Below are 20006 nucleotides of genomic sequence, written 5' to 3'. Positions count from 1 at the left end.
TGAGTGAGCGACGCAGCTGGGCCCGGAGCAAAAGTGGGAAGCAGCGGTTTTGGGGAATGGTGTGGCGTGTATGACGATGCTGTCAGAGGTACTTGTCATTTGGTGATGATTGTGGTGGAGGATCAAGTACCGAATTGGCTTCGAATCGACGGTGGCTTTATTTTTTACGTTCCAACGTGGTCGGGTACCTACCGCAGAATTTAGAGCTGCCAACAGCTGGACCTGGCCCTGGAGCACATCAAAGCACAGGGCACTTGTGGTAGGGCATCATGGAAGATCTTCTGGACAATGACTTGGCAGAGTTGAACTGTAAAACATCATGACTATTTTATCGATATCGACAATACGATAGAAGGTTTGGCTATCTGTGCATTTTATCGTCTCATCATTACCGATTCCAGAAGCCATTCTCACTTTCAAGGTCTACTTCTGATTGGTGTTTATATGAATGGCTGCCCACCTGAGGTCTAGAGCTATTCCACCGAATACAACTCTCATGACGTCACGACATAGCTTCACGTCCATCGCGATGATGTAGGCGTGACAACAAAAGCTGAACAAAATGGGCACATCCATGAACGGCTTGGTCTCCTTTCCCGGGCCGGACGGGACTGTCTCTACGTGTGACAAGCAGAAATTCTGTTTCCCCAATTTCCAGTTCCAGGTACAAACAATTACTAAGGAAACCGTAGCAAACAAGCCATTACGTAGATAGCTCCAAGATCTTGGAATAACAGGAAGCTTCCATGATTGTGCTGTCTCCATTGAAACACCGATCCTCACAGTATTTCAGTTTTAGTTGGTCCTCTCATTCCAACTATTTTCTCTTTTTATACCTTTTCGGTCATCAGATGAAATCAGCTTGGTCTGGTTGCAGCAGTTCCTCGCCTGCTTCTAATTGAACTCTACTCCATCACATTGACAATGTTCCGTACCTCTTCTCGCTCCCTTTGGGGCATTGCCTCGAGAGCTTCCTCCAATCGAGCTTCGCTATTCCTCCCCCGCGCATCAATTGCGCCTCTTTTGCGTCAGCAACGCGCCGTATACTCTAGCAAATCCGATGACGAAAATCCTCCTCCTCCCAAGCAGCCCATTGACATTGAAGCTGAGCGCAAGCGGGGACAAGAGCTCCTCCAGTCCAACCCAAGTGTTGTTTCATCTAAGAGTTCGGTTGCCAATGCTGCGTCTACAGCTCAGGGCTCCAAGAGCGCTGATCAGGACATGACTAGCGAGCTCAAGCATGATATTGTAAGTTTCAACCAAACGTAGCACCTAATTTGAAAATTCTAACGGTTCAAAGGAAGTTGTCAAAGATACCTTTACCTTCACAGATGTGCCGCGCGAGTCGAGGATTCTCGGTTTGGCTGGTACCCTGCCCTACCTGGGAACGTCGCTGTCGACTGTCTTCCTCGCTTGGGACTTGAACAAGCCCATTCCTACAGGCAATTCCTTCTACGATGCTATCATGATCGATCACGACACGGCAAAATACCTGCTTGACGCTCTCGAGCCTATCCAGCTTGGATATGGTGCTGTCATCATCTCTTTCCTCGGCGCTATTCATTGGGTAGGTCGGAAGCTTCCCAATAACTACGCATTTAGCTAATCGCTTGTCATCAGGGTCTCGAGTATGCTGAGAAGCAACCCCTTCGTGAACGAACCCGTTTCCGCTACGGCATGGGCCTTGCAGCTTCTATTGTCGCATGGCCAACTCTGATGCTCCCCGTAGAGTACGCACTCACATCTCAATTCATGGCTTTCGTCGCTCTGTACTTTGCCGATTCCCGCGCTGCGACAAAGGGATGGGCACCTCGATGGTACGGCTCATACCGCTTCCTTCTCACAGCTATGGTCGGCTTTGCGATCTTCATCTCCCTCATCGGCCGCGCCAAGATCAAGCAAGGCGATGCCATCACTGCCAAGGGTCTGAGCGACAACTTTGCCAGATCTGGTATTGCTGATCACAGCACCAACTGGGAGAAGCTAGAGGCTGAGGAGAAGGCTCGCCGACGAAAGCAAAAGGAGGAGGAAGAGAAGAAGGCTAAGGAGGAAGAGAAGAAGAAGAAGGAAGAGGAGAAGAAGGGTAAGAAGAAGGATAGCAAGGGCGATGACAAGGCCAAGAGGGGTGACGACAAGAATAAGGCTTCTGAGGAGGGTGATAAGAAGGGCGAGGAGAAGAGCGAGAGTAAGGACAAGGATGCTGAGAAGAAGGATGATGGCAAGGATGAAGACAAGGGCTCTGAGTCGAAGGACGAAGGTGATTCCAAGGATGACAAGAAGGAGTCCGACTCAAAGGATGAGTCCAAGGACGAGGACAAGAAGTCCGAATCCGGTGAAGAGAAGTCTGACAAGGAGTCAAAGGACGACTCCAAGCAAGAGTCCGACAAGAAGGATGATAAGAAGGACAAGTCTGAAGGCAAGAAGGAGGACAACTCCGATGAGAAGAAGGATGCTAAATCTGAGGGTAAGAAGGACAAGAAGGAATAACTTGCTGTCGCAATGACCAAGTTGAGCTAAAGCGCTTAGCGATCATAACGGAGTTCCGGGATTTACTGTATTTATTTCCTACTAGTCGGTTAATGAGTTGATGTCACAAGATACTACGTTTAAATCGAAAACCTGACTTGACAAAGACTGATATCACGCTTGAAATGAATACTGTACTGTATGTAATATGAAGCAAATCACCAACCCGATGCATTAAAAAAACTAGGTATCTCTGACCCGCCGCGGGCATTGCTTCGCAAAATCTCAAACACAGCCTTGGCCCATGTGTAATTCTATCAGACCCTCGAAGAGAAGCGAAAACACTCAAGACAGATGGTGGCACAACTTCCAACGCCGTGAAAATGCAACCTGACCAGGACCGTCTGTGTCAGTCCCAGGAGTACCCATCCAGCTTTTCCGCCGTAAACCTCCCAAAAATCATCATCGTTAAAGTACTAGAACAAACAATCGTTGCACGCCGAGTTTCTAACAATGCTCCTAAGGTCGAGCGAGCCCTTGCTTGGCCTGTGGATGGTCAGTCTCCGTCATATCAAACGTCAGTCTTGGATTGACATACCTTCATCTGTTCAATTCGGGCCTTCAGCTGACTCGTTACCTCTGCTGCCCTTCTCCAGCTCTCGGCACCATTACCTCCAGTAGGCTGTGGCAGCGAAGACATAGGCCGTTGAGAAGGTGCTGGTGCATGATCGTCGTCGCGATATGATGCAGCACTTCTAAAGCCTCGTGCGGGAGATCCACGTCCGGACGAGCTTGCGCTACCGGCATATCGCATCTCAGGGCTAAGTTTGTTGCGAGGAATCATCTGCTCGCCATTTTCCTTCTCTTCAGACATACTGCTGGTGACGCTCATTCTATGGCGGCTCACCGAGGGAGGTCCATGGTCTCGGTAGACATCATCGTGTGTGGGAGAAGCAAGACCTGGGCTGTTCATACCATTTCCAGAGCTACCCAATCCTTCAGCGCGGCTCAAAGCCTTCTTAAGTCTTTCTAGCTCGCGCCGCAGGCGGTCATTGGTCTGTTCCGTAGCCTCTGCATCGCTTCTCGCGCGGACCAATTGTGTCTCCTTGGCCTTGATGCTCAAGACGTCTCGGGTGTGGTCTTCAATCAGGCCAGCATTCTGGTTCTTGAGCTCTTGAATCTCTGACATGAACTTGCTACGTTCCTGTCGCATATCATCAACTTGACGGGTTAGCCGGTCGTTGGCTGCTCTAAGCTCCTCAATCTCGGCACGCTCCACAGCAGTGAGACCGCTAGATGGAGGCGGCGAGGCTGGTGCAACTGGGGGTGAGGGTGCAGTAGGTTTGGCGAGAGAGCGTCCGGCAAGTCCACGAGAGAGACCAAGACGAGGTTGAGCGGGTGGCGCAGGCTCGTCATCTGGCATGACAGGGGCAGCGGGCGCTCGGCGAGGAGAGCCAGGTGCCGGAGCTCCAAGCGTCCTCTTCTGAGGACCCTTCAATCCTCCAAGTGTAGGCTTTCCGAGCTTGCCAGCAGCAGGTCGAGCGGCTGGCTGAGGAGTGGGAGGAGTATCGTCTGGCATGACTGGAGCCGCAGCGGCAGCGGGAGCAGCCTTCTTGGCCATAGGCTTCTTTCCACCCATGACTTTCTTGGGAGGCGCCGCTTTAGGTGCAGGTGCCGCCTTGGGCTTCGGCTTCTCCTTTGCCTTGACTTCGGCGGCCTCGAAGAATTCCTTGACCTTGTTCTTGCGGATGTCATCCAGGCCTTCCAAGTTAGGGGTCATAGCACGCTCACCAATAATCTTCATGATGGTACCAAGAATCTCAGCACCGCCATCTCGAAGAGCAGGGCTTGACTCAGAGAGGAGCTTCTTTCCAGCCTCGCAGATGGTAGCTTGCTCGGGCTTGCTGGGCACATCTCGGGTGTTTCGTAGGCAGCGAATCAAGAACTTCATGGTACCCTCCTTTACCTGAGGGTTCTTGTTTCCAAGGTATGTGGTAATGTCCTCAAGACACTCAGTCAAATCAGTGGAGGCGAAAGCAGCGTCGAGAGCGGCGCCGAGAGCATCCGCAACAGAAGCCTTCTTCTCCTTGAGTCGATCCATGATGGGCTGCATCACAATACTGCGATACTTGGCAAAGGCCTTTCGCAAGCCCTTGGCGAGAGCCTCGATACAGAGAGCAGCTTGAGTGACGACGGCAACGTTGGCGTCCTTCATGCATTTGGCCAATCCGCGACAAACTTCGTTGAAATCGGTTTCCTTGATGCGAGGAACGTTGAGCGCCTGGTGGAGACCGTCGACTGCTTCTTTTCGGTCTTTCCACTTCGAGGAGGCGAGCAGGTCACTGAAGTTGGGCGGGATCTTCTTGCTAACGTCCTGGGGTTCAGCCAAATCGAAAGCGTCCACCTCGCCAACCTCATCGCCCTCTGCTTCGCCTTCCTCACCCTCCTCGCCACCTTCGGGAGCAGCGTCGAGAGCTTCTTGTTGCGATCGGAGGAGTCGTTCTTGCTTAGGAGGGCCTTCGGCCTTGATCTTCTCAAACTGCGCTTCCAAATCGGTCTGCTGGGTAGGCTTGAGTTCGCCCCAGAACATGGGCTTCATAGCCTCCCTGAGCCATCTGTAAAGTTCGACTGTCAAGTTCGTTGCCTCAGCACGGACGTTCTTGTCGGCAGCACCGAAGGCTTTGGGGAGCGCTTTGAGCACAGGTTTGGGATCGACAACCTTGCAGCCATAGTTGTGGAAGATTTGTGTAAGGGCGTTCAGTGTCGCAGCAACGTTCTTGGGAACCTTGTTGGAAAGACCGGGCAGCATGTCCTCAATGACCGGTCCAGCGACATCGAGCTCAATATACAAAAGCAAAGCTTCGATGGAATTTTGCTTGATTGCGGCACGTGTGGAGGATAGACACTTCTCGACCATAGGTGTAATGGTCTGATTTCGCGTCCGTAGACAGCAGTCTCGTCCACCATATTTGAGGAATGCGCATAGGGCGGTGACGGCTTCTTGTTGAGCGGCGACATTTGAATCGAGAACTGCTTTGTTCCACAGGCCGGGCTCGTTCAAAAAAGGTCGGAAACAAGGATCGGACTCGTCGGGAGACTTTTCGAACTGCTTGGTTGCTTCTTCATATGCTCCTTTTCTAACCTTCCAGACCTTGTGAGTGAAGCGGTCCGCCAAGGGTATGGAGCTAAAATCTTCTTCTTCAGCCATGGTAATGTTTGAGGGTGAAAATGTGTATTCTGGAGAGCTCGAGACGGGGTATCTTTCGAGTGGATGATGTTGTTTCTTCTTGTTGTGCTTTATGCAGCGGACTAAGCGGGTAATTAGCTTATGAAATAAACGAGAGCGGCGAGGAGGATCCATCATATATATAGCTCTAGTTGGGCTCTCATAAGCGCGCGAGACGCTCTACAGGAGCAAGAACTGACTTGATGATGATCGAGGGAATGTGAGTTGAACGTACCAGAGTTTTAAAGCAGCGGATTGAACTGCGGGTATCAAATAGAGGGAAGAGGCTTTGTCGCGTGAGTGAAGGGCAATGGGTGGATGTTCAAGAGGAAACAAAGCAGAAGTGCGTCGTTCTTTCTATAAAGCAGAGCCCAGCGCAAGGTTAGTGAATCCAATCCAAATCTGCAGAGGAACAAGCATGGGCAACAAAGAAGCAACTGCCAAAATAACTAAGGAAGCAGGGCAGGGCAGTGTGAGGTAAGAACAGGCAAGGGACTCTATTTGTTCCCAGATCCTTGTTTGTTTGGTTTGGGTGAGGGACGATCAAATGGTCATGTTCGTTTTTTTGGAGGGGGGACAGACTGAAAGTCAACAAGCGCCCCGTCACCTGATTTGCAGGGGTTGAAATTGAAGTGCCTGAAATGACGGCGGGACAGAACAGAAATATGGGGTCTGATTTTCAGGGACCTTACTTACAGTTTGTTTGTCTGTACGAGAGATTGATAGGTATAGGTAGTGCAGGTGTTTTGTCGAATTGGGAAAGACAAGAGTTATATCCAGAGTTAAATGGGTTTAGATGCTGTGCCACAGACCCTCCAAGATAGACGTTCCTGGCTTATGACTCTTGTGGTGTGTTGTCATTCGAGCGGCCCGGTTCTCTTTATTGACGCCCAATCTGCGCCATTGCCCCAGAAACAGACTGCAGCCACACCAACATCAAAACGCATGAAGATCAACACCTACAGCCAAGAAATAGTTCAGAATTAATTAACACGGGACAAAACACTATCAAAAATCAAGAATTACTTCAAATTATTTCTAACGTCAAATCATCAGCCACAAATCTGTCTTTTTTGAAAAATACTCCCTTCAGATTGAGAAGAACAGATGTCACGCGCAAGGGACTGCTCTTACATTCCAACTGTAGCTGCAAGCCTTCAGCTCAACTGCAGGGTCAAAGCTCCAACGCCATGAAATGTTCCTTACATTTGATCAAAGCATTCAATCTGCCCTACTGAAGTTCGCCTTGCTTTTCATTGCGTAGTAACGAACCTTCTAGTAAGCTACTGACGTGTCATGCATGCTATAAACTAAGGACTGATGTGCGTTGGTGTGCTATCCACATTCTTCAGCAAGCTTGGACGGAATCCAAGATATTGATTGAGGGGTAATTCTGGACATGGCAAACTCTCAAAAATGCACTAGAAGGCCCCGTCATGACTGGTCTACGGAGAAAATTGAGTTGCCATTTCCGAAATTGCCTTTAAGTTGAGCGTCAAACATGGTGCTCACAGATGCATCAGTGTATGTTCACTTTATGGTCTACTCAAAGAAGCAGGGTAAACAAGTCACTTGAGGATGGCAAATCAGTGTATAGGGAGATTCAAAAAGAATCTCGTGTGGTTCTGTCATTCTTCTCTACGTATTTCTACCAAGAGCCTTCAACATCAGAACCCAATGTGCCGTATCATTCGCCAAGTCTCTCACACCCGACAAGGTCCCGAATTGCCGCAGGAGGGCATCTAGTAAAAGTAACCGATGATCTTGCCAGAGACGTGCTTGCGACGAGCCTGTTCATGATCCATGATACCAGCGGAAGTGGTGAGGACGAGGTGCCCGAACTGACGGGCGGGGAGAAGTCGAACAACCCACTTCTCAAGGTCTCCCAGGCGAACGTTGAAACGAGGGCTGATGACGCCACACTTGTTCAGACTGAAATCAAGTTAGACACATGGGAGTCGCAGAGTAAGGGTCCCAACTAACCGGCCGGTGAGTTGGACGACAATTTTGCCTCCACGGTGATCATCTACCTCTTCAAATTCAGATGCAAGCCCATGACGCTGCATGAGCTCAAGGAACTTGACAATGACCTTGGAGGAAGGGCGGAGGATGACCTGGCGCTTGCCCTGCTTCTCGGCGTTGTTGATGCTCTTCAGAGCATCGCTAAGAACACTAGTTCGGACCATCTGATTCGACAGGTTAGGAGATGAACGTCAAATCCTGGCTGTCGAAGTACTCACGAGGGCGGTTGTTTGGAAGTTTGCAGCGGCTGTTGTTTAATGCTTGTTGTCGATCGATATCGGTGTGCGGCAGGTTCTTCAGAGACGATAGGATCGTAGTCTGAAGGTACCTGCAACGGATGGCAAAGCCATCACCCGAATGAGTCCATGATCGCGGGGGGTCCTGGGGAAATCTATCACCTACCTATCCGGATGAAGTGGGCGAAAGTTGGTAAGTTGTTGAGTTGGTGGAGGGGAAAGTCTTCGCACAACGGATCACGTGGTGATAAGTGTCTCCGCAGGATGGGCCTTCGACTTACAAGGAGGTTGCCAAAATAAACTCACCAAAGAGCGCTTATAGACACCAAGATCTAGGCTGAGCCTGTCTGAGTCTTTTTATCATGTAAGCAGAACTAACTGCTTGCGTTTATTGCTTCGCCTGGTCCAGGAACCAAACTCGCAAAGATGATGGAATGACCTAGAAAGGTTATCAGATTAACAGCAAATCGTATTCGCCCATGAAAAGTGTGTAGATAAATTATAGAGAATGGAACGCCATTCTGCAACTGGTCTCATAGCACCTGTAGGATTTCCAGGTCATTCGTTATCACGTGACGATAAGATAAGACTCTCCAATATCGTCATGCCCAAAGCTTCCAGTTTATTTCTAGGTCTGCCTGTCGCGTCGCAAGTATTGCTTCCCCATGCTTCAAGTGCGCTTTCGCACGCTAAACTCGCAAACAACGTATAGAGAGTTCTCTGTAACACTCGCAAGATGAACGGTTCATCGCGCCCATCCTTTGACCCCTCGCGCCTCACCAAAGCCGCTGCGGCCGAATATTCTTCATCAGCATCCGAATCTGAAGACGAGCATCTCGCGCCAGGTCTCGATGCCGACAACGACTTCGGTGACTTTAACCCCCGGAAGAGACGTCGTGTCGGTGGTAATAACAAAGAGAAGGCTGCGCTGGGCATCTTTGGCTCCGATAGCGAAGACGATGGCCCTGCTAGAAAGTGGAAAAGGACAACCTTGAGAAATAAAGGCATGAACTTTGTGTCAACAGGCGCAGGAAGCGATAAAGAAGATGGCGATGAAGATTCCGACGATAATCGGCCGATGCTTGGAAGCGCAATGGAACAGGACGAGGAGGACGAGGAGGAAGATGAGGGCAATGCTGGAGTAGGACTAGGCTTCGGCGGTGTTGCACGCGGCTTTGCACAGAACGACACCCAAAACTCAAGTCGAAGCGCAAGCGCTGAAGCAACATCTCGACCATCATTTCGAACCCGATTCGATGGCAAGAACCCTCTCGGCATGGGCTTTGTCCCATCATCAGCAAACGATCCTGTCCTCAAGAACCCGCGCGACGAGGGCTCTCCAACACCACGTAATAAGCCACAACCGAGTGCCTTTGGCGCAAAGGGCAAGACAAACCCCAAGTCTTTCGGTGCCCGAATGATGGCAAAGATGGGCTACCAAGAGGGACAAGGTCTTGGTAAGGAAGGCCAGGGTCGAAACGTCATTATCGAAGCGAACCTCCGACCGCAGGGTATTGGTCTGGGTGCTGTGAAAGAGAAGTCTGAACAAGAACGAAAGGAAGAGAAGCGGCAAGCAAAACTACGTGGAGAAGAGGTTATAGATTCGGACGAAGAGGAAAAGAAGAAACGAAAGAAGGCGAAGAAGAAGTCCTTGGGGGCTGCATTCGACAGCGCAACGAGTACACCAAGACGACAGAAACCGAAATACCTTACGGCAGAGGAGCTCAAGGCTGCGGCTCCCGGCCTTCATATCCCAGATGCATTTGCCCCCATTCTTGATATGACAGGACCAGGAAGTAAAATGCTCACATCTACGAGTGGCATCATGACACCGACGACAGGAACTGCCACACCAGAATCGACAGAAGTGATAGAGGCGAGGAAACTTGTCAAGAGAGCGCAAGCAGATTTGTTAGCCTTTTCTGATGAATGGAAGAGCTTGCAAGAGAGGAAGACGTGGATAGACCTCGAGCTCAAGGAAAAGGAGCAAGAGATGGATGATTTACGATCGGATTTCAAGAGATTACAGGTCTTTTCCGAGTTGGTCAGCGGAGAACTTGCAACAGCCGACTGGGATCAAGTCATTAGGTGTCTGAAGAAGGCTCTCGAACTAAAAGCCACGACATCAGAAATTGCCGACATTGCTGTTGCAGCTATCCATCCTTTCCTTCGAGAAGGAGACTGGGATCTCTTGAAAGAACCAACACGTTTCGCATCAGATCTTAAGGAACTAAAATCACTGCTCATGCCATCGACAACAAATGGCAAGTCTGTTGGCAAATGGGATTCCTCGGCAGCAGTCAATACAGACGACATCTACCGCCGTCATCACAAATCCACGACACCATACGAAAGCATGATGTACAAGAATTGGCTATCCAAAGCACTCGCAGCTGTTCGGTCATGGGATGTCTTCGAACCGGAACAAATGCTCAGAGTCATGGAGGCCTGGGATGACCTCCTACCATCGTTTGTCCGCGCGCAATTCATCGACAACATCGCTCGGAAGTTGGAAACAGCAGTGTCAGACTGGAATCCCAAGAACAGACGTCAGCATCACAGTCTACCGCACATATGGCTATTCCCATGGCTTCAATACCTCCCCTCGTACCATCTCGACCCCAAGGGAACAGGTCTCGTAGCAGACGTAAAGAGAAAGTTCAGACAGCTCATCGACGTATGGGATTTCAAGGATGGTCGCTTACCCGGTCTTACAAAATGGGAGCGCATCCTCGGCGATCAATGGCGACCGCTCGTAATGTCCCACGTCCTCCCGTCGATGGGCAAATATCTGCAGCGAAACTTTGCAGTCGAGCCAGCAGATCAGGAACAGAGTCTTCCTGTGCTCAGGGGTATTCTGAAATGGACGCCCGCGCTCGGCCGAAGGGTTATTGCCGAGGTGCTGATACAGCACTTGTTCCCCAAGTGGCACAAGACGCTGACGGAGTGGCTGTCGCTTGACGAGGTTGACTTGGGCGAGGTGGCGGATTGGTATGCCTGGTGGAGGGGGTTGTTGCCGGAGGATGTTATGGAGGTCAGGGGTGTGAAGGCGGAGTTTGATACGGGGTTGAAGGTCATGGCGAGGGCGGTGGCAGGGGCGTGATGATGGACGGAGATACAAGGATAGAGTGTCTCGGCTGAGCGGCGATAATGTAGCGTGGGAATATAGATTTGAATAGGGGTCTTTAGAAATGAATCATATGGCCATCTGGATATATGGGTCACGTTGTCGGTTGTGTCTCAACCCTGATTTTCCTCAGCTTCGGTTGTCCCGTGAGTGATGTAAGGGTCTTGTTTATTGTCTGATACCCCTAAGCCAGAGCACTTGCTGGTCAGAGATCCTGATCAAGTTTCCAAAGGAGCTCGGGAGTAGCTGGTATGCATCAGATGCCTCTGTGAAGTGACCCTACGAACAGAGACGTAGTAACCTCAGTGTCCATCTCTCCCTCGTTCATATTCTGAATTGATACAAAACTATAGCTTTTCCATCTCCAACGCAATGATCTACAATATAGACAGAATATGTGCGAGTCCATAAGCGTGGCTGTCTCAATTGCCACTCGTTCTCGAAGGTCTTTCATCACAAGACGCTTTCTCTATCAGCAATACAATATTTCGGTGTGACATTGAGAAGATGAAGTTTCAGATTTAGACAGATCTTCATGAAAATATCCGTTATAAGATATTGTTCTTCCTGTCGGTTGATAGAGATTAATGTGCAAGTTGAATCAAAGACATTGAGTTGCAGAATGGTGCACAGGGTCCTGAAGACTCAGAAATTCAGATCGCCGACTCCGAAGACAGAAGAGCAAAATGATATCAAAATCCTATAAGAAGAAGCCTTTTTCCCTCTTGTTGTAATCATCATCCTCATCGCGCTCCTCTCGTTCAAGATGCATTATCTGAAGCTCCTCCTCGCTCTTCTGCCTGCCATCATCGCTGCTCCAACCGTGACAGACGATGATGATATTATCGAAGGCGCCTACATCGTCACTCTGAAGCAGAAACTTGACGAGAAAAAAGTCGAGCAGCACATCGATTGGGTTGACGGCATCCATAACGGAAGTGTTTTCCGTCGTACTGACGATGGTGTCAAACTGGTCTGGAATGAGACTACCTATAAGGGTTACTCTGGCGACTTTGATAAGCAGACTATCAAGGAGATTAAGAAGAGCAAAGATGTAGGTCACCTCCCTTCTACTGCTGATTCTTGATACTGATTTTACCAGGTCCTTGCTGTTGAGCCTGTTCGCAAGATCAATCTTTACGAGACTGTCACTCAGCAGAAATCGACCTGGGGTCTTGGCTCTATCTCGCATCGCACTCCTCATTTCAACGATTACATTTATGATTCATCTGCTGGAGCTGGAACGTATGCGTATGTTGTTGATACTGGTATCAATATCGCGCATGACGAGTTCCAGGGCCGGGCGGCTTTGGGATACAATGCTTATCCTGACTCTGACTTTGTCGATGCTAATGGTCACGGGACGCATTGTGCTGGTACTATTGCTGGTAAAGAGTACGGCGTGGCCAAGAGAGCAAACTTGATTGCAGTCAAGGTGTTCCACTTGGGCAGTGTAAGTCTTCCACTCCCATATCTTTCGTCCTGCTGACAGTTACAGTCTCGGACTGATATTGTGCTTGATGGGTACAACTGGGCTGTGACCAACATCACCAACACTCCAGGTCGCAAAGAACAGGCTGTTATATCCATGTCCCTTGGCGGTGGTCGCTCAGTTGCCTTCAACGCCGCCGTCCAAGCCGCCTACAGCGCCGGGGTCCATACCGTGGTCGCAGCAGGAAACGACGGCAAGGACGCTTATAACTACTCACCCGCCTCGGCCCCCAACGCCACGACTGTAGGCGCAATCGACATCGATAATAACCGAGCCAGCTTCTCCAATTACGGCGCGCTTGTTGACTTGTTCGCGCCGGGCGTGAACATCAAGAGTGCTTGGAATACAACCAACAGTGCTACCAAGACCATCAGCGGTACCAGTATGGCATGTCCTCATGTTGCTGGTTTGTCTCTGTATTTGAGAGCCAAGGAGGGTTTGACGACACCCGAGAGTGTGGCGCGAAGATTAAAGGAGTTGGCCACGACTGGAGTTGTTCAAAATGCTGGCAATGGAAGTCCAAACTTGTTGGCTTACAATGGAGCTCCGCCGAGTTAGACTGAGGATGTGGGTTTGGTGTTTGAGATGGTGATAGACATAAACGATTGGGGTATAACAGGACACTCGTTCATTTATTAGATACATTCGTTTGAATATTCTATGCTTTAGACATGCTTTTCTGACAATATTATACGATTCGTCACTGTATCATTCGTTCACTGTCCTTGTGATACAACTTGGATGCAGGGGTATAGGGTAAGCACGCAGGCGGTGACCATCATCAGGAAACTAAAAAGCCATGTGATTCACTGTTTCATGCTTCCCTCGAGGTTAGTGTTCAAGCTGTGTCTCGATTTCTTGCCTATTAATTGGTTGAATTATCAAGCCACGCAGAATTAAATGAGGGTGTCGGTGTTAATGGTGCGAGTACAGAAAACGTGGCAGGGCAGGGTTGGGATGATGAAAGAGGAAAAGAGGAGGCCCGTGATGAGATAGCCGGTTCCGGGGGGGATCTTATAGCTCGCCAGTAATGTCACATACTGTCCAGTAGAGAAAAATGGTTGAGGAACCTGTGTAACAGTATGACCACGTTGTATAACCTGCTAGATGAGTTGAACTGTGAGATTAGCTGCTGTCATCATGCAGCATAAATTACATTCAGATCCTTCTGCTTGCGTTGGCCCCTTTTCCTGTTTTGATTCGAGGCCTGCTTTCTCCACATAAGCCAGACGCATACATCGTATGGGCATGGTATTGGTAGAGACAACAAACAATAAACACAAGACAATAATATAACCAGATAAACTATTGTTGATTCAGATAGAATAGGTATCGTATATCAATTCGATCGTGAGAAAAAAAAGACGCTTCTGCAAGCCCAGATGTCACCCACTATCAGCTTCATCAATTCAACCGCTGCAGCCGCCACAATCATTGCATGAATGGAATCAATTCCCATGTGCCGCTGCCGCTCGCTAAACCACTGGAGGCCCTTCTGTGCTCAGCGGTTGGCCACCTACTGTTTGCCCGCTTGTTGATTGTGCCCGTGCCCGTGCTTCCTCAATCAACCACTCCCAGCTCCTCCATCGTGAGAGCCTGACATCACTGCAACTGACACGAACTGTCTGTTAGAATTACTCTTCGGAGGCTACTTCGGAGTCTTTTGCTTTTCTATTTTTCCAGGCCACTATTTGCCTGTGTTTTACCATATTCTTGGCAACGAGTGATGCGACGCGATAGTCGTCATCTTGCTATTGCTTTGCTTCCAGGTTCTCTACTTACCACAACCAAGGCAGATTATTGATTGATTAGGCATTCCGGGAATGTTACAATCTGACTCCTGATTACCTTATACTCTTTACCTGTTATTCAGCTGTACCGCTACAAAGTTTGCCTGCTGAGGTGAGGCAAGTGAGTGCGCAACGACTGCTGAAACTCACCCTCCGCCCACCGACCTGACCCGCCTACGTCTGCCTGACTCAACTCGATTCGATTAAACCTGATTACATGATCCATTTCGACTCCTCCACAATCCAATCTTCAACCTTTCCCCCTCCGCCAAACGCTGGTCCCGCGACAGCGACAGCGACAGCGAATACCGACCCTTCACCATGTTTTGGAGATTCGGCGGTTACGCCAACATCTCCACCATCGACACAATCCTCGATAAGCCAGACTTTACCCTCGAGGAGCTACTCGAAGAGACAGACTTGATCCAGGAGCTCAAGCAGCACAACTCAAAGCTCATCGAATACCTCCGAAGCGACAAGGTTCTCGATAACCTGCTCGAATATGTAGTCGCTCCAAAGCTCGAGACCGTCGAGTCTCCCGACGAGTCCACCGACCAAGAGGCCAAGGCCAAGAACCGTTTCCTCTCTCTCTCGCGACCGCGCGCATCATCCCGCGCCACCGACCCGGGCGACGATGAGGAGGAGCAGGAGAAGAAGCGCAATCGCTACGCTTTTGTAGCTTGCGAAATCCTCAGCTCCGATACTTGGTCCATCTACGAGGCTTTGGCTGAGAACAGACAATTGATTCGCGATTTTTGGAACTTCTTGTCCCGCCCTGCCCCGCTCGATCCCCTCCAGGCGAGCTACTTCACAAAAGTCAATGAGTCTCTGTTTGAGAAGAAGACCGAGGACATGATGGAACTATTGACGACTCTTCCTGATGCTGTCCCTAATTTACTCAAGCATGTCGAGTGTCCTATGGTCATGGACCTGCTGCTCAAAATCATTGCCCTGGACCGAAACGAGGGTGGCCAGGGTGTGGTCGAGGTGCGAAATCTCCCCACTAATCTAATGCATCTATGCTAACATCATGGCTTTAGTGGTTGTACTCCAAGGACATCATCCCGAGCCTCCTCTCATGCCTCAGCCCTGAGAACAACTGGGTTGTGCAAACAGCCGCAGGTGACTTCATCAAGGCTATCATCACCATCTCCGCCAACGCCTCGCAGAATGAGCAACAATGCATCGGTCCTAACGAGCTCACTCGTCAGCTCGTTTCCAAGCCATGCATCGAGCAGCTTATTGGTTACATGCTTGGCGGCGGCAACCCTCTGACTGTTGGTGTTGGTATCATTATTGAAGTAATTCGAAAGAACAACTCAGATTATGATCCCGATATGGGCACTGAGGCGAGCGCTGCGCCTTCCAGCCGCGATCCCATCTACCTGGGCACCCTTCTTCGCATGTTCGCCGAGAATGTCCCCAAGTTCATGAACCTGATCATGGATGTGCCCTCCAAGAAGGAGAAGATCGACTCGACCTTTGGCGTCAAGCTCGAGCCCCTTGGCTTTGATCGATTTAAGACATGCGAGCTTATGGCCGAGTTGTTGCACTGCAGTAACATGGGCTTGTTGAACGAGCCGGGTTCCGAGGAGCTAACAGCTCAGCGTGATATCGAGCGACAACGTCTTCGTACCGAGGGCAAGTTGGCACCGGTCAAGGAGGAGGACCACTCCACCGACGACTTGACCATGCGAAGCGCTGCACCTGAAGAGAAGAGACGCCTCGAGGTCACTAACGCTGACGACGATGGTTTCGAGGAGGTTGAGCCCAGCAAGGAGATGAGTGAGGATACTTCTCATGAGTTTGTCAAGGCTGAGGACGACATTCCTGGCGCTTCTACAACATCGCTCAGCAAGGACGAGGATGACTTTGTTGACGAGCCGCTGAGCCCTCCTCAGACGGGTGCCAAGGGTGATGAGACACGATTCGATGAGCCGGATTTGATGGTTGCACCGTTGTCGCCCACAAAGATCAAGACCGCTGAGCCCGCACCTACAGAGCCTGTTAAGGCTGATTCAACCGAGAAACCTGAACCCAAGGAACCCAGCAGCGAAAAGATCGAAGAGTCCAAGCCCAAGACGACAGAAGAGGATGTCACAAAGGAGGACACCTCTGACTCTTCAGCTATCCTGACTCCTGCCCCATCCGAGCCAGAGTCCAAGGCTGAATCTACGGATGCCTCCATCAAGGTTGAAGAGCAGCCTCGAGGTATCTCTCCCCAACCGGACGATATGCCTGCACCTCTTTTCTCCGCTCCTCCTCCACCGGAATCTGGAGCCGATCGCCCACCACAAGCGGCTGAAAAGGCAGCTGTTGATGCCCAAGCTGCGACAGCTGAGACCTCTACTACGGAGACAAAGACTGAGGAGACCAAGGAGGACAAGCCTAAGGAGGAACAGCCTGCCAGTCAGGCTACCGAGGAGCCTGTTGTTGGAGATTTCCTGAAGCTTCAATTCGTTGAGCACCGTGTTGTTCCAACTATTCTAGTAAGTCAGCCGTGCCCTCCACTGATTGCAATCTAACATTGGCAGAACTTCTTCTTTGCATACCCCTGGAACAACTTTCTGCATAATGTTGTGTACGATATCGTTCAACAAGTTTTCAACGGTCCCATGGACCGCAGCTTCAACCCCACACTGGCCGTTTCACTGTTCGAAGCTGCCGACATCACAAGTGCCATCATCAACGGCCAAAAGGCCAGCGATGAGTCCCAGGCCAAGACCAAGACCCGCATGGGATACATGGGTCACCTTACCCTCATTGCCGAGGAGGTCGTCAAGTTCACCGAGCGACACCCTCCGGAGCTCCTCTCGGAGACTGTTCTTGACCGAGTCATGAGCCAGGAATGGATCAGCTACGTTGAGGGATCACTCGCCGAGACACGCGAGCGAGACAATGCCATTCTTGGTGGCGTACGACCAGAGGTAGCTATGGGTAATCGGTCAATGGGCGGCAGTGGACTTGGCGGCGTCGGCCTTTCTGGCTTGAGCGGAGGCTCTGGCGGTGGTGGTTCCAGTGCACTTGCGGAAGCTGGCCTTAACGGGGGAATAGAGCTCAGCCAGGACAGCGGAAATGGCATCGGTCCTTTCACTATCAGTGGGGCCACATTAATGTCCGGCTTTGGCAGCAGCAGCGATGAGGAGGATGAAGATGGGGACGAAAACGAGGAGGATGTCAATTCCGAGGTGAGTGGTGTTTCCGCTGAAGCTGAAGACGATGGTTCGGATCACGACATCCCTGGATACCCTGGCATAGCAGAAACACTGGAGGATGTGATTATGCGGTCTCCTGAGACTTTTGCATCCCAATTCCCTGACTTGGATTACCCGGAGGATGTCACGAGGGGGTCTCCTATGGACTTGGACGAAACTGTAGCACGCCATCAGCGCTCATCTCAAGATGAAGAGCAACAGCACGCTGAGCAGGTTGAGGATGTCTCAAAACCAGAAAGCAACCCTTAGGAGGACGCACCTTACTGGGGAACACTTGATCGTCCACGTACCAGACGAGAGAGTCGAGACAGGCGTTGCCATGAGATGCTCCAACTTGACGACCTTGAGACCTTCGAGAACGTCGAGGTTGGAGAGGTCATGAAGCTGCTGACGACACCGAGGTTTTGAGACATTTATACCAGGCGTTGGGATAGAAAGGGCGGATGGATGGCTGGAGGGATTATCATGTAAGGTCTGGATTGGCCTAGTTTGGGATCTGTATAGAATAATGATTGGCAACGGAGACAAGAGTTAGGGGTTCACGCTGCTACGAAGGAACGAAATGGAAAGGGGGATCAAGCCTCGATGCCAGTGTTTTCAGGACGCCTTTCCCTCCGACTCATCTCATCTCATCTATCACATCTCCTAGTGTCAACTGATCATTTCACTCATGAGCGCCTCGTACTGACGAGACATTTCTAGTTCCGAGCTTACACGGACCCCTTGAACTCGGGATCATTGGAACCTCCATCGATTCCCCCACCACCTCCACCTCCCCCGCCGCTGAACATCCCTCCTTCCAGGGCGAGACTCCAACTGGCGGCTCGACTGGCGATGCATCAGAAGAACAACCAGGCACAATCATCTGGAAATTTAAGTAACGACGATGATGACGATGACGAGAACCCTACAGATCCGTTTGCCGATACAGAAGAGGACTTTGACGATGATGATCAGACGCAAGGTGATGAAAGGGGCGCATGGTGGAGAGATGTGGTGCGGGATCGTGGAGGCAAGCCAGATGGAAATGAATCAGACGACGAGCGTGATGACGACGATGATGATGAGTTTGGAGATTTCGCCATGCCAGAAGACGATGCTCAAAACGTTATAAGACCTCAACCTGTGAATCCTGCAAAGGAGGGCTCAGCTTCCACGAGGGGATTGAGTGGATTATGGCCGTTTGGACTGTCCAAGGCGGAGAAAGAAAAGGAGGGGAGTAGACAGGCCGCTGAGGAGGGAAAGGATGATGAAGTAAAGGCAGTGGAAGTGAAGGAGGCCAAGAGAAGAACGAGTATTGAGGATCCTGATGATGATGAGGTTGTGGTTTAGATACCTGAGATGGGGGGATTAATGGTGTACGATATGAATATAAGAATTGCTATGGGATATGTGTATGTAGAATTGCATCAAGACAGTTGTTTCAACACGTGGTGTGCTTTCATGGATGTAGATGCTCCATCTGATGTGCTGCTTCATCGCGGCGTTGACTTTCCAGGAATAGAAGCATCTTTCTCTCAGTGCCAAGTGTTATCACAGCTCTCGATCCAGCCCCCAACAATATTAAAAATACATAAAACGTTTAAGTTAGCAGGATTGCATCCCCTGAATCATAGCCGAGCTCTCAGGCGCTTAGACATGACGCGGTCCGTGTCCGAGTCTTGAAAGCGTGAGCACTAAAACGGCCCCAGCTCAATCTCGCTTATAGCCTTATCTCGCTTGTAACCGAGGGACACTCCCGTCTCGGAAACACGGGAAGTCCTTGTTTAAAAGAGGAAATCAAACTCCGTATTCAAACAATTATCTTTGTTCTTTGATAGGGGGATGAAGGGTTTGTTAGTTTGTTTTATGTTTAGAGCGGGAGAGGAGACGGGATGAAGAGGGACAGGGTGGTGTAGGGAAAAAGCTTATTGTTACTCCGTAGAATGTTTAATCTCGGTAAATTGGCCCTGCAGATCTGGACCAAAGTTCTGTTTTTTTCTTTTCTTTTCGCTAAGGTAAGGAGTAGGGATTGATAATAATAGATAGATATGAAGTGTCGGTTAACTTGGGGGTATCAGGTTAGAATACATGACTTGCATATGTGAGGGGGCCAAAGGATGTATGCACAGCGGTTGATAGACAGGAAAAGGGGAACAGCTACGATAAATAGATTTGGGGGTTTGATCCTTCAATACGAGTGTGCTATGACGAACTTTAACAGAGTTTGGAGTTGAGAGGTCCGAGAGTACTCCGTAACAGCCGTATTGATCTGAGAGTAACATCATTGTGAAGATCAAAGAACATCAGTATTTTAAACTGTCAACTTGAAACAACTCAATTCAATTCTCTAACTTTACGGAGTATAATGGCTCTCAATCTCGATGATAGTCAAAGCCAAGTAAATAGGAGCAGACGCGCATTGCGGCACGTCATGGCGTGGTGATGGAGTA

General features: G+C 50.1%; 6 protein-coding genes across 6 annotated transcripts; 4 read left to right on the top strand and 2 right to left on the bottom strand.

The window, feature by feature from the left end:
- Window positions 1-924: 924 nt before the first annotated feature.
- On the top strand, window positions 925-2487 carry FTJAE_5801 (Halomucin; the record flags this gene model as incomplete). Its single annotated transcript, XM_037352348.1, has 3 exons — window positions 925-1248; window positions 1301-1567; window positions 1621-2487. 3 exons carry the CDS (start codon window positions 925-927, stop codon window positions 2485-2487), a joined length of 1458 nt encoding a protein of 485 aa, XP_037207294.1.
- Window positions 2488-2985: 498 nt separating this feature from the next.
- On the bottom strand, window positions 2986-5674 carry FTJAE_5800 (spindle pole body component alp14; the record flags this gene model as incomplete). Its single annotated transcript, XM_037352347.1, has 2 exons — window positions 2986-3012; window positions 3065-5674. 2 exons carry the CDS (start codon window positions 5672-5674, stop codon window positions 2986-2988), a joined length of 2637 nt encoding a protein of 878 aa, XP_037207293.1.
- Window positions 5675-7434: 1760 nt separating this feature from the next.
- FTJAE_5799 (40s ribosomal s22) lies at window positions 7435-7878 on the bottom strand (the record flags this gene model as incomplete). The annotated part of the gene is made up of 2 exons (XM_037352344.1): window positions 7435-7624; window positions 7676-7878. The coding sequence occupies 2 exons, from the start codon at window positions 7876-7878 to the stop codon at window positions 7435-7437; spliced, it is 393 nt and encodes a 130-aa protein (XP_037207292.1).
- Window positions 7879-8686: 808 nt separating this feature from the next.
- Window positions 8687-11053, top strand: FTJAE_5798 (tuftelin-interacting 11; the record flags this gene model as incomplete). The annotated part of the gene is made up of 1 exon (XM_037352343.1): window positions 8687-11053. One exon carries the CDS (start codon window positions 8687-8689, stop codon window positions 11051-11053), a length of 2367 nt encoding a protein of 788 aa, XP_037207291.1.
- A 790-nt stretch (window positions 11054-11843) lies between these two features.
- Window positions 11844-13127, top strand: FTJAE_5797 (subtilisin-like serine protease; the record flags this gene model as incomplete). The annotated part of the gene is made up of 3 exons (XM_037352342.1): window positions 11844-12131; window positions 12180-12530; window positions 12576-13127. The coding sequence occupies 3 exons, from the start codon at window positions 11844-11846 to the stop codon at window positions 13125-13127; spliced, it is 1191 nt and encodes a 396-aa protein (XP_037207290.1).
- Window positions 13128-14680: 1553 nt separating this feature from the next.
- On the top strand, window positions 14681-18906 carry FTJAE_5796 (NPS3; the record flags this gene model as incomplete). The annotated part of the gene is made up of 4 exons (XM_037352341.1): window positions 14681-15346; window positions 15400-16848; window positions 16894-17787; window positions 18277-18906. 4 exons carry the CDS (start codon window positions 14681-14683, stop codon window positions 18904-18906), a joined length of 3639 nt encoding a protein of 1212 aa, XP_037207289.1.
- Window positions 18907-20006: the final 1100 nt, after the last annotated feature.

The sequence above is a fragment of the Fusarium tjaetaba genome, assembly GCF_013396195.1.
Source record: "Fusarium tjaetaba strain NRRL 66243 chromosome Unknown NRRL66243_c0000109, whole genome shotgun sequence".
Taxonomy (NCBI): Eukaryota; Fungi; Ascomycota; class Sordariomycetes; order Hypocreales; family Nectriaceae; genus Fusarium; species Fusarium tjaetaba.
This window is presented reverse-complemented; position numbering and strand designations above follow the sequence as displayed.